The following is a 12,774-nucleotide window of genomic DNA, read 5'->3' on the forward strand; positions in this document are numbered from 1 at the left end:
ACCAGGGGGTGAAAGAAGTTGGGTGGGGACCGTGGACAGGGCTTGGGGGGTGCTGGGGGCTGGGTGGGGGTCCTGAGCAGAGCTTGAGGGTGTCTGATGGTGGGTGGAGGTCCCAGGTCAGGGGGTGCATGATGGTGGGTGGGCAGGGGGATCCTGAGCAGCACCCGGGGGTGCAGGATGGTGGGGGGTGCATCAGGCAGGCAGGGTAGGCCTTGGGGTCCCCACGGTTCCCTGTGACCTCATCCTGCACCCCAAACCCTCCTGGCAAAGCCCTTGTGCCAGGGTGAGGCGTGCCGGGGGGTGAGAGGGGGGCTGTGGGGTGAGGGGGCTCCCTGACCCGTGCTGTCTCAGCTCCCCTCTGGCGTCAGCCCTGCCCATTCCCGTCCCGCGGGGTGACAGACGTGCCAGGGCTCCTCACTGCCACCCCAGCGCCTGGCATCCCCCGCCCCACCTCATGGGACCGTGGGGTCAGACTGGGAGGCACTGGGGTCAGACTGGGAAGCACTGGGGAGCCAGCGAGGAGCCAGTGTCCCTCCGGTGGCCGTACCACCCTCTGGGGATGGTGATGGTGGGGGGACAGCGAGTGGGGACGGGACGGCCATGTCGGTGCCCCCGCGCTAGGGGTGGCACCATGGCCCCCCCCTCTTCGGCGGAGCCCGGGGTGGGGTGCCAGCTGTCCCCGGCAGCTGCGGGTGGCCGCGGGGACATTCCTGCCCTCGGGTGCCGGCTGTCCCCGCCATGCGGGGGGACACCCCCAGCCCCTCCATTCCTCAAACCCGCCCCCCCCCCGCCCCTGTGCATCGCTGGAGCAGCTGCTGCGAATTTCCCCCTCTCGCCCATTGCCACATCTGGGCCGCATCTGGGCCGGGGCGGGTCGGGGTGCCGGGTGGAGCGGGGGGTTCCGGGGGGCCGGGGCTGCGGGGGGCCGGGCGGGAGCCCCGGGGCGCGGGATGAAGGAGGTCGTTGCCTGGGTGACGGCGCCGGAGCCGGGACCGCTGCCAAGGGCTGCGGATCATGCGCAGGATGGCGCGGGCTCGGGGGGGCCGGGGGCACACGGGGGTTTAGGGTCCCCCCCTCCCTCGAGCCGGGCCCTGTAGCGGGGACTTGCTGGGGAGATCCCTCCCACTGCTGCCGGTGGGGCCTGCTGGGGTCGAGACCCCCGACCTTGGGACAGGTGTGAGCGACACCCTGGGGATGCCCACCTCTGGTGAGGGAGTTGAGAGTGACGTGACTGGGTGCACCCACCCGGGTGGGCACGGCACCCTGGGGCCAGGAGCCCCCTCAAGGGGGCACGCAGCAGTGATGCTCACACCACCTCAGGACCTGCTGCCTACTGGGGAGCACCTGTGACCTGCCAGGGTGGTGGCTGTGACCTGCTGGGGATGGTGGGCACTGGGATGGCTCTCACCACCTGCTGGGATTGTGGCCATGACCCACCAGGATGGTGCCCGTGGCTTCTTTCTGGGATGGTGCCTGTGACCTGTCAGGGTGGGTCCCACCACCTGCAGGGATGGTGACCATCACCCCCCCCCAGATGGTGGCTGTGATGGTGACCATGACACCCCTGGGATGGTGGCCTTGACCTGCCAGGGTGTGTTCCACCACCTGCTGAAATGGTGGCCAGACCCCCTGTGCTGTTGACCATGACCCCCTGTGATGGGGCAAGACAGGTCCCACCACCTGTTGGTGTGGTGCCCATCATCCATCAGGATGGTGCCCATGACCCCCTGGGATGGTGCCCATGACCCCCTGGGGTGGTGTGTGTGACCCCCGGCTTGTGTCCCACCACCTGCTGGGATGGTGCCCCTGAGGTGTGTCCCACCCACCCTGTCCCTGTCCCTGTCCCTATCCCTGTCCCTCTCCCTCTCCCTCTCCCTCTCCCTCTCCCTCTCCCTCTCCCTCTCCCTCTCCCTGTCCCTCTCCTGGTGGCACTGTGGGGGTGCTGTGCCCATGCCTGTGCCCACAGCAGTGTCCCCACCGTGTCCCCACAGAGGTGCTGCTGCGGGTGCAGGTGTTTGAGAGTGGGACTCTGGCCCCGCTGCCGCAGGCGGCCCTGGACGTGTTTGGCGCCCGCAGCGCGCTGGCAGCCGGGACCACCGACCACACGGGCACCGGGGTCCTGCCCGTGCCCTACCGCCTGGGCTCCTGGCTGCTCGTCACCGCCGCGCGTCGCGGATACGTCACCGCCTCTGTCCCCTGGCGCGTCACCAAACTGCCACGTGAGTCACCCCCAGCCTGGGGGTACCCCAGTGCCTTCCTGGGCAGCTCTGGCTGGGAGTCCCCAGTCCCTTACTGGGGCCTCTGAGTCTGACTGGGGGGCACAATCCTTTCCTAAAGGGATCCCAAATCTCTTCCTGAGGGTTCTGGGCCCTATTGGAGGTTCTAAATTCCTAACTGGGGGGCTCTGAGCCCTGGTGTGGGGTCCTTAGTCCCTACTGGGACCTCAGTCCCTTCCTTACCCCTAATGGGTTTCAGTGTAGGGGACCCTTACAGAAGGGTGTTTGGGAGGGCTCTGGCCCTTTTGGGAGGGGACAACCATGTCATTGTGGCCCCCAAGTCCTCCCATCCCATCCCATCCCATCCCATCCCATCCCATCCCATCCCATCCCATCCCATCCCATCCCATCCCATCCCATCCCATCCCATCCCATCCCATCCCATCCCATCCCATCCCAGGGCAGGGGAAGTTGGGGGCTCCCCCTGGGATACACTCCAGCCCTTTTCCCCAGGGCAGGGGGGAGTGGGGGGTGGCACACATGGGAGCACTCAGCTGGGGAGGTGGGTATGGGGGTACAGGGCTTGTGGAGTCCAGGATGGGGAGGGAGATGGGGGAATGGGGGGTACTGGGTTGAAGTGATACAGGGACAGGGATGGAGGGTGCATGGATGGGATTGTGGAGGGGGTCCCCCCCACCCTGCCCACTTCCTGCCCCCACCTCTTCCTCCTGTCCCTGTCCCCAAATGCTCCTCACCCCTTGCTGTCTCCCCTTTCCCCACCCCCTCTCTCTCCCCATCAGTCCCCCCAAGCCTGGGAGGAGTGTGTGTGTATTTTGGGGTCCCCCACTGCCCCCTCTTCCCCTTGCAGTCTACGCCTCCATCAGCCTCTACCTGCTCCCGGAGCGCCCGGCCACCCTCATCCTCTACGAGGACCTGGTCCAGATCCTCCTGGGATCCCCAGGTGAGACAGGGGGATGGCGGTGGGTGACACCACCGGTCCCCCTGGGTGCTGCCACCCAGCCTGTGCCCCCCGGCTGAACCACGGGGATGTCGGTGGGTGACACCACCGTCCCCCGCCTCTTGCTGCCATCCGCCGTGTCCCCGCAGGTGGCCGTGGGCAGCCGTGGGCGCAGTTTCCCCGGCGGGCAGCCCGCCTGCCCCGCAGCTCTACCTACAGCCAGCTCGCCGCATCCCTCACCGCCGCCTCCGGCCCCGGCCCGGCCCGCGCCTTCCCCGCCTTCCTCGGGGCCGAGCAGGACGGCAGCGGTACGGGGGACACCGGGGACTTGGGGAGTGGGGGGCGCACCCCATGTGGCCCTTCCTTAGGGATGTCCCCGTCCTTGTCCCCGCAGCCAATGGCACCTGGCTGGAGCTGGCGCCGGTGGCGGCTGTCAGCGTCCACCTGTTCACCGGGAACGGGACCGAGGTGCCGCTGGCCGGCCCCGTCCACCTGTCCGTCCCTTTGGCCCCCGACGCCGCGGCCGTGGTGGCCACCAGCGTGCCAGCCTGGAGGTTTGACCCCAAGAGCGGTGAGTGCTGCCGGAGCGTGGCAGAGGGGGACACGGCTCCTGCTGTGGGTGGTGGGGGCTGTGAGGGGTTTGAGGGGTCTCAGCCCGGCGTGTCCCCACAGGGCTGTGGGTCCGTAACGGGACGGGGCTGATCCGAAAGGAAGGCCGGCAGCTGTACTGGACGTTCGTCTCCTCCCAGCTGGGATACTGGGCAGCAGCTCTGCCCTCCCCCAGCACAGGTGAGGTGACACGTGTGGGTGCCCTCCTGGCCTGTGTCCCTTGGCTCTGGGGACAGGCTGGCTGGGGACAGGGTGGCAGCACCGTGGGGTGTTTCCCTCTCTGACCCCCTGTCCCAGAGCTGCCTGAGGGAGCTGGGACCACCCTGGGGTGCTCCTGTTGGGGTGGGGACTCCCCCTGATCCCGCTGTCCCCAGGGCTGCCTGAGGCTGGGGGGCATTGCAGCCCCTTGGGGTGCTCTGGTTCCCTTTGCCCCTCCGTCCAGACCTGTCCCAGGACAGCCCCCCAGGGCACTCTTGAGGGGGGCTCCCCTCTGACCCTGTTGTCCCCAGGGCTGGTGGCGATGGCAGCAGGTGTGACAGACATCACCACCTACCACACCATCTTCCTCCTCACCATCCTGGGTGCCCTGGCGCTGCTTGTCCTCATCCTCCTCTGCCTCCTCATCTACTACTGCAGGTCAGCACCGGCTGCATCCTCACCACGCTGGGGGTGGGAACAGAACCCAACATTCCCTGTGGGAATGGGAGTCAGCACCCACCTGTAACCCCTGGGTGCCCCATAACTGGGGGGGAGCACTTCCAGGCACCGTGTAACTGGTTATGGGGAGGGGGCAGCATCCTCCTGGTAGCCCTGGGTGCCCTGTATCTGGCTTTGGGAAGGGGGCACCACCCCATGGCACCCCCAGGTGCCCTAGACCTGGCTATGGGAAAGGGGCACCACCCTCCTGGCATCCTTGAGTGCCCTGTAGCCGTTTTGGGGGAGTCACTGCCCCTTGGAACCTCCCAATGCCCTATAGTTGGCTATGGGAAGGAAGCACCAGCCCGTGGCACCTCTGGGTGCTCTTTGGCTGGATTTGGGAGCCAGACACCGATCTCCAGACACCTGTAGGGTGTCCTACGGCTGGCTTGGGAGGGGGGACACCACTACCCAGCACCCCCGCGTGCCCTGTAGCTCCCTCCTGTAGCTCCTTCCAGCAGGCGAGGGAGGGGGGAGCAGGCGGCCCCCGGCCCCACGTGCCCCCGTCTCCCCGCAGGCGGCGGTGCCTGGAGCCGCGGGCGCCGCACCGCAAGCTGCCGCTGCCGGGGCCGCTGGACGCGGCGCGCCGAGACCAGGCCACGTCGGTGTCCCAGCTGGACCTCCTGTGCGGGGGCAGCCACCTGGAGACCGCCTCCTCGGGGGGGGACACCGACCTGCCCACCCCCAGCCTGCCCCCCTCGACCCGCGAGCTGACCCCCGCCCGGCCGGACTTCTTCCAGCCTCCGGCCCCCGCCCCGCTCCGCGCCGGCCCCCGGCCCCCGGCCGCCACGCTGGCCCCCCGCCGCCGCCAGCCCCCCGCCCACGAGGACTACGGGCGCCCCGGCGGAGCCTTCGGCCTCCGTGCCGCCCGCTCGGTGGACGGGCTGCAGCCGCCCGACGAGCACCCCCGGGGCACCCCCGCCTTCCCCCCGCGGCCCCCCTCCCCCTCATTCTCCCCTTACGGGGCGCAGCCGACCGAGCACCCCCTGCCTGGGCCCCCCCCGCGCCCGCCCTCGCTGGCGCCCCCCGGCCCCCTGCTCCTCTGCGGCCCCCTGGACCGGGGCGGGGGGCCCGAGGAGGTTTACCGGGGGGTGATGCCCACCCTGCTCATCCCCGCCCGCTACATGCGCCTGGCCCCCGGCGAGCCCGAGGGTCCCCCCGAAGCCGATGGGGGACCCGGCTCGACGGCGGCCACGGCCGCGCCCCCGCCCCCCCCATCCTCCGGGCAGCCCTTCGAGGAAGGGGAAAACTGGGGCGGGGCCCGTGCCCCCCAACCGGTGAGTGGCTCGGTGGCCATCCCGGTGCTGCTGGACGGGTCGGCGGTGGCCCAGCTCAACGGGGAGCTGCAGGCGCTGGCGGGGCAGCAGCTCCTGGAACTGGGGGGGCCGCGACCCCCGAGAGCCTGGTTCGTGTCTCTGGACGGGCGCTCCTCCCAGGTTCGGCATTCCTACATCGACCTGCAGGGCAGCGAGAGGGGTCCCGGCCCCGCGCCCCCTCCCCGTCTGCCCCGGGCGGCCGGAGGCGGGGAGGAGGACGGGGGGCCCCGGCCCCCCCTGCCCGCAGCCTCCCCCGAGGACAGCTCGCTGGCCCCCTTGCTGGAAGCGGGCAGCGGGGGGCGGCGAGGGGGGGGCAGCGGGCGCAGCAGCGCCAGCGAAGCCCCCCGAGACCCCCTGACCAGCCCCGAGGAGGAGGCGCTGGCCGAGGCGGGCGACGCGGGGGACGACGGGGGGGACCGCAAAAGCCCCTGGCAGAAGCGGGAGGAGCGGCCTCTGATGGTCTTCAATGTCAAGTGAGTGTGGGCAGGGCGGTCCCTGGTCCCCGGGGGGTGTTGAGATGGTGGGGACACCGCTGCTGTCACCCGTCTCAGCCCAGCACTGTCTCCTCCCACCGCCGTCTTGACATCACCGTCCTATCGCTGTGCCATCCCACTGCCATCTCATCCCACCCCATCCCACCTGTCATCCTGTCCCATCAGTGCCATCCCAGCTCAATCCCACACAGCCCATCATCTCATCCCACCGCTGTCATCCCATCCCACCCTCCTACCACCGTGTCCTGTCACTGTCCCATCCTGTACTGCCGTGTCATCCCTCCCCACACCATCCTGCCTTGTCACTGTCCCACCGCTGTCCTACCCCACCACCACGAACCCCTTCTGCCAGGGGAGGGGCCGGAGAGACCACAGCCAGGCCACCGTGTCCTCGTGCTTGGGACCCCCACCCTGTGCCACCAGGCTCTGCCACATGCCTGCTGCCCCTGTCCCGTCCGGGTCCCACCCAATACCACCATCCACCTCCCCGTCTTTTGGGGGTGGGAACTGCATGCTCCATGTCCTCCCAATCCTGAGCCATGTCCCCACTTGTGTCCCTGCAGGACAGGGGGGGCTGGCACTGCCCCCCGAGCCAGCGGTGCCTCCAAGCTGCCATAGGAGCCGGGGGGTCCCCGTCCCCCACCCTCATCTCCCTTTGGATTTTAACTGTGTTTCTAAACGTTTTCTACGTGGTGAGGATGAAGAGGGGTCATTGGGGCCAGGCTGGCAGAGGGGGGGCCATGGGGACCCCCCCGGGTGCCAGGCTGGGCAGGGAGCTGCTGCCTGCACCTGCCTGCACGTCCTGCCTGCTCCTTAGAGGCATTAATATATTAAACACACAAAATCCCCCTGCCTCCGCCTCCTGCCTCAGTTTCCCCCTTGCCGGGAGCCATGGATGGAATTTCTCCTAGAAACCGTTTATTGGGGTGGTGGCACTTGGGGGTGGTGGTGGTGTCCCCAGTGAGATCAGAACAGGTATGGGTGCTGGGGGCTGCAGCCCCAGCCCCCCCCGGTGCACCGGGACCCTGCGGGGCAGCAGTGGCGGCCGTCGGAGCAGCAGGAGCCCTGCAGAGAGAGATGGAGTGAGAGGGGGGGTGATGCCACCCCTCACCCCCACCCTGGTGTCCTCCCACTCACCTGGGCAAAGGGGCAGCACCCCCAGGAGCCTCCCCGGGCCTGGCAGCACCGCTGGCCCCCGCGGCAGGAGCCGCTGGCACCGCAGGGCACGAGGCCACCTGGGTGGGTGCCAGGGGCTCGCAGTGGGACGGGGGGTGGCCGGTGGGGGGCTGAGGGGGCCTGGCGAGGGGCTGAGGGGGTTGGCACTAGTGGGGTGGGCGCCAGCAGCTTCTCACAGCTCTCGGTGGCCACGTTGCAGGTGTAGCCTCGGGGACAGCAGTGCTGGTGGTCACCGCAGCAAACGGCCTGGGGAAACAAGGATGGGGTCAGTGGGGGACACGGCTCCAGGTGTCCAGGTACCAGGACACAGGTACATCAGGCACCCAGGTACCCGGGTGTCCCTGGCAGAGCCCCAGGGACTGTGCCAGGCCCTGTCCCTAGGGTACCCACAGAGCCTCCACTGAGGGGACCAGTGACAAATGTGGGAGTGTCCCATGTCTCTGCCCACCCCAGTCCTGCTTGTCCCCGAAGGGCCTCCCCCACAGCCACGCTCCGTCCCTACCCCTCTCCATTCCATTCCCAAATCCTCATTCCCCAGGACAAGACCTCACTTGACATTGTCCCAAATTGTCCACCCCCAAACCCCAGGGATTCTCCCACACCTGCTCGAGGGGGCAGCACCCCCAGGTGCCCAGGCTCAGCCTGCAGCACGTGCTCCCATCAGGACAGCTCGTCTCTTCATCACATTTGACATCCCCCGAGGTCACCTGTCCCTCCCGGGGCAGCGCCGGGGTCTTGCGCACCCAGGGCCGGCGGGTGCCCCCCCCCTGCAGGCAGCTGCCCCCCTCGGGGTCGCAGGTGTAGCCCTGGGGGCAGCAGTGCACGTGGTCGGGGCAGCAGACGGCCTGGAGGGCAAAGAGGGGGGGCTGAGCACAGGGGGACCCCAGCAACACAGCTGGGGACCTCCAGTGGACAAGTCCCCTCCTGCCTGTTCCTGCCCTCCCCTGTTCCATGTCCCCCCTAGACCCAGCCTGGCTCCATCCCCTTTGAAGGGGGCAGACATGGGAACCCTCTCACGATGCTTCTGCCCCCCTGTGGGATGCAAGAATGTCCCTGGGAATCCTCATGTCCCTGTGGCCTTGTGTGACCCCGGCACCACCTGCCACTGGAGACCCAAACTGGTCCCAGTTTGCAGAGGGGTCTGACTGGGGTTGGAGGGCACCAAAGGGGCCCTGTGGGGCCTTGGGGACATCAGGGGTTTGGAGCTTGCCCTATCCTTCCTGGAGGACAAGGGACATCTGCCCTCACCCTGCCCAGGGGACAGGGGACATTGGCCTTTGTCCCCTCAGGGCACAGGACACCCCCAGTCCATGGGGCTGTTGAGGGGGACAGGTAGTGACTGCCCTGCTGAACATTCCCATGTCCCCCAGGCAGGTGCTCCACTCGGGGTCCATTGAGCCACGTCCCCCCCTCCAAGGACACCCCAGGACCCTCTGGAATCTGCTCATGCCAGGATCCCCCACTCCCCTGGGTGCACCCCCAGGTCCCCCACCCCACACAGCCATGGACCCCCATGGCCATGGGCAGAGACCCCACACCTGCTCGAGGGGGCAGCACCCCCAGGTGCCCAGGCTCAGCCTGCAGCACGTGCTCCCATCAGGACAGCTCGTCTCTTCATCACATTTGACATCCCCCGAGGTCACCTGTCCCTCCCGGGGCAGCGCCGGGGTCTTGCGCACCCAGGGCCGGCGGGTGCCCCCCCCCTGCAGGCAGCTGCCCCCCTCGGGGTCGCAGGTGTAGCCCTGGGGGCAGCAGTGCACGTGGTCGGGGCAGCAGACGGCCTGGAGGGCAAAGAGGGGGGGCTGAGCACAGGGGGACCCCAGAGACTGCCAGCTCCACAGGAGGGGGGACAGATGTGTCCCCTCCTGCCCATTCCACCATCCCCATTCCCCACCCCAGCCCCAGCAGTGAGGAAGGGGGGATTTGGGGCCCCATCACTCTTGACCTCCCCCTTCAGTGGGACTTGGGAAGGTCCCAGAGCATCCTGGTGGCTTCATGTCCCTTCACCACCTCTGTCCCTTTGGGGCACCGCTGGAGCCCCAAACTGGTCCCAGTTAGTACAGGGAGTCCGAGTGGGGGATGTCAAGGTGACCCAGTGTCACCCCCATCCCCATGTGCCATCAGGGAATGGGAGCCCTCCTGGAGGACAGGGGACCTTGTAACCCCCACCCTTGTCCTTCTCAGTGGAACAAGACACAGCTGTGTCCCCTCATCCCACCCAGGGGGCCAGGGGACATCTGCTCATCCTGGGGGACACAGGGGACCCCCCGTACCTGCTCGAGGGGGCAGCACCCCCAGGCCCCTGAGCTGAGCCGGCAGCACGTGTTCCCATCGGGACAGCTCGTCTCCTCATCACACTTGACGTCACGAGCTGGGGACAGGGGACAGTCAGGGCTGGTGTCCCCTCCCCGGGACTGGAGAGGGGGTTGGTCCCTGGGGGGGTCTTACCTGTGGGCAGTGCTGCCAGGGGTGCAGAGCCCCCCAGGGAGGTGCAGGTGGAGTGGATCAGGTCGCAGGTGGTGCCCTGGGGACAGCAGTGCTGCCCATCACCGCAGCACACGGCCTGAGGGGAGACATGGGATGACAAGGACCCTGGGGATGGGGACAGGGGGTGCAAACATAGGGGGCATGGTGTGGAGGTGCCCTGTCACTGCAGGACATGGCCTGGGGGGAGAGATATGAGGTGACAGGGGCCCTGGGGACAAAGACAGGGCGTGCACAGCATGGAGGGCAGGGCATAGGGTGCCTGGTATGGGGGACATGGCACAGGGTGAGGTGTCCAGGGCCCAGTGTCCACCACAGGATGCCCAGCAAGGCGTGTCTGGTGTGGGATCATTGGGACAGGGTGCCTGGTACCACTGTGAGGTGCTTGGAATTGGGATGTCCAGAACAGGGTGCCTGAATGGACTGGTACAGGGTGAGTGGTGTGTGTTGGGGGTGTGGAGTGCTGGGTTTGGGGTGTTCAGTGAGGGGTGGCTGGTTTGGGGTGTTCAGTGGGGGGTGGCTGGTTTGGGGTGCTGGGCACAGGTTTGGCACAGCTGCCTGTCCCGGGGTGCCCACGGCTGTGGCAGCACTCACGTTCTGCAGGGGACAGCAGCCATACTGCGTTGGGGACAGCTGGCAGCAGCTCGTCCCGTCGGGACACGCCGAGCGGCCATCAGGACACAGCACCTGGCGCAGCGCGACTGGGGACACACACAGTGTCACCGTGTCCCCTGCGAGGGCACAGCGAGGGCACCCCAAGGGGACACCCCTTACCTGGGGCGGGGGGCTGGCGCTTCCAGGAGGGGAAGGCTGTGCTCAGGGGGACGTCAGTGTCACCGCTGGGGGACACACAGCGCCCGTGGGTCAGGTCACAGACGGTGGCATGGGGACAGCAGTGCACCTTGTCAGCACAGCACGAGGCCTGTGGGTGCCAGCCATGCTTGTCACAGTGATGGCCATGCCAGGTCCCCCCTCAGTGTCCCCGTGTCCCCACAGCCTGTACCTGGGGCATGGGGCAGCACCCCCAGGCGCCGCTGCTTGTCACACAGCATGTGGCATCATCGGGACACTCGGACTGGCCATCAGGACAGGGGACAGCACGGGGGGCTGCAGAGACAGGTGAGGCACCCCTGTGTCCGTCCTGTCCTCTTGAGGCCAACCCCTAACACCCCCCACCCGTGCCCCCATACCCAGGTCTGTGACACAGGACTCCCCATCAGCACTGCAGTGGGACCCTCGGGGACAGCAGCGGTGGCCCCCGGCGCAGGGGACACTCTGGGGAGAGAGAAAAGGGTGGGAGGGCAGGGGGGTCAGGGAGTGCCCCCCAAATGCCAGGGAGAGGAGGAAACTGAGGCACAGGGGAAGGGGCTCACCTCTGGCAGCTGGCAGCTGGCGGGGCAGGATGAGCTGTCCTGACACCCCATTGCACTGTGGACAGGCAGGGCCTGGGGGGGCACGGGGTGGGGGGGGTCATCATCCCTTGCTGCGACCCCCCCAGACCCCCCCAAACCCTGTGCACTCACCGAGGTCACGGGGCAGGGTCCCCCATGGGGACAGGGCAGCTGGCCCCTCACGCTGGCCAGGGCCACCCACAGCAGCACGAGGGTCCTCATGGTTCTGGGAGCACCTGTGGGACCCCCCCGAACCCCCCGGCCTCAGTTTCCCTTCTCACTGAGTGGGCGGGCAGCTCTGCTCCCCAAATCTCACTTCTTCTTTCAGCCATGTGTTGGGAAAGCCCCAGCTCCCCACTTTACCCAGCCCCCCCACCCCGGGGTGCACCTCAGGGTGCTGGGGGTACCCCACAGAGAGCGGGGGGGGCACTGCGGTGTGTGGTACCCCAACCGCGCCCCGATACCATCTCCCTGCGGCGCCGGACGGGCCCCCCCCCAATCCCACTTCCACAATCACTTTCACTTCCCTTTCCCCGCTGCTGACACCTCCTCCCCCGCCCGGGGGGGCTCTGCTCCCATCGCTGCCAGGACAGCTCGGGGGGACCCTGGTGTCACTGCGACCCCCCAGGGCAGGGCTGGGCTCTACTCCTCGACATCCCCCAGCACCAGACCCAGTGCTCCCAGTGCTCCCAGTGCTCCCAGCGCTCCCAGAGCTCCCAGTGCTCGCAGCACGCCTCCCAGGAGGGACTCCCAGTACGTCCCAGTGCTCCCCCATGACCTCCGGGGACTCCCAGTGTCTCCCACGGTCTCCCAGCGACCCCCGTGACTCCCAGTTCCTCCCAGCACTTCCCAGTCGTCCGTATGACTCCCAGCTACCTCCAGTACCTCCCAGTGACTCCGTGACTCCCAGTTCCTCCCAGCACCTCCCAATGTTCCCAGCACCTCCCAGTTCCTCCTAGCAGCTCCCAGGGGCTCCCAGTACCTCCCAGTGGCTCCCAGCTCGTCCGGGTTCCCCGGTGTCTCCCGGTCCCTCCGAGTCACCCCGTGATCCCGGTGCCCCCCGGTGACCCCAGTACCCACCAGCGCTCCCAGTTCCCTCTCCCGGTCCCTGCCCGGTCCCTGCCGCAAGCCCCCCCCTCCCTCTGGCCGCAAGCCACGCCCCCGCCGCTCATTGGCCACCGCCCGCGCCTGCCGCGCTCCCATTGGCCAGCCCGGGCTGAGAGGGCGGGCACAGCGACCGCCGCACCCCCGTCACGTGACGGAAGATCACGTGATAGCAGCCCCCCCTCCCCGGGCGATGAAATCGGGGGGGGGGCTCGGCCGGACCCCCGGCCCGGAGTGACCGGGGCATTGACCGGGGCACGGGGACCCCTCAGACCCCCCTGCCCGGGGCACAGACCCCTCTGCCTACAGCCTTGAGTCCCCTGTGCGGCC

The 12,774-nt window shown here is 68.4% G+C and overlaps 2 protein-coding genes across 2 annotated transcripts; one reads left to right on the forward strand and one right to left on the reverse strand.

Moving 5' to 3' along the window:
- The first annotated feature begins 631 nt into the window (after nt 1-631).
- Nucleotides 632-7,142, forward strand: FAM171A2 (family with sequence similarity 171 member A2). The gene is made up of 9 exons (XM_088067904.1): nt 632-971; nt 1,992-2,219; nt 3,085-3,177; nt 3,324-3,482; nt 3,569-3,745; nt 3,847-3,963; nt 4,293-4,419; nt 4,997-6,268; nt 6,853-7,142. Exons 1-9 carry the CDS (start codon nt 632-634, stop codon nt 6,905-6,907), a joined length of 2,568 nt encoding a protein of 855 aa, XP_087924030.1. The 3' UTR covers nt 6,908-7,142.
- Nucleotides 7,143-7,185: 43 nt separating this feature from the next.
- Nucleotides 7,186-12,247, reverse strand: GRN (granulin precursor). The gene is made up of 13 exons (XM_088068192.1): nt 12,226-12,247; nt 11,473-11,576; nt 11,323-11,394; nt 11,140-11,224; nt 10,953-11,056; nt 10,724-10,871; nt 10,544-10,650; nt 9,914-10,028; nt 9,739-9,836; nt 9,004-9,246; nt 8,068-8,310; nt 7,427-7,711; nt 7,186-7,354 (listed from the first exon to the last, which is right to left on the reverse strand). The coding sequence occupies exons 2-13, from the start codon at nt 11,560-11,562 to the stop codon at nt 7,256-7,258; spliced, it is 1,689 nt and encodes a 562-aa protein (XP_087924318.1). The 5' UTR covers nt 11,563-11,576; nt 12,226-12,247; the 3' UTR covers nt 7,186-7,255.
- Nucleotides 12,248-12,774: the final 527 nt, after the last annotated feature.

Source organism: Pseudopodoces humilis, chromosome 29 (genome assembly GCF_049639895.1).
Source record: "Pseudopodoces humilis isolate 2021_Gansu_Grassland_sample_001 chromosome 29, ASM4963989v1, whole genome shotgun sequence".
NCBI classification, from domain to species: Eukaryota; Metazoa; Chordata; class Aves; order Passeriformes; family Paridae; genus Pseudopodoces; species Pseudopodoces humilis.

Excerpts from the sequence above, each read along its gene's own strand:
- FAM171A2 (XM_088067904.1), top strand. The coding sequence starts at position 632 with ATGGCCCCCCCCTCTTCGGCGGAGCCCGGGGTGGGGTGCCAGCTGTCC. Across the intron at positions 3,483-3,568 it reads GGCCGAGCAGGACGGCAGCG|CCAATGGCACCTGGCTGGAG; the intron begins GTACGGGGGACA and ends TTGTCCCCGCAG. Across the intron at positions 3,964-4,292 it reads TCTGCCCTCCCCCAGCACAG|GGCTGGTGGCGATGGCAGCA; the intron begins GTGAGGTGACAC and ends TGTTGTCCCCAG.
- GRN (XM_088068192.1), bottom strand. The coding sequence starts at position 11,562 with ATGAGGACCCTCGTGCTGCTGTGGGTGGCCCTGGCCAGCGTGAGGGGC. Across the intron at positions 11,057-11,139 it reads GTCCTGTGTCACAGACCTGG|CCCCCCGTGCTGTCCCCTGT; the intron begins GTATGGGGGCAC and ends CTGTCTCTGCAG. Across the intron at positions 10,872-10,952 it reads GGTGCTGCCCCATGCCCCAG|GCCTCGTGCTGTGCTGACAA; the intron begins GTACAGGCTGTG and ends TGGCACCCACAG.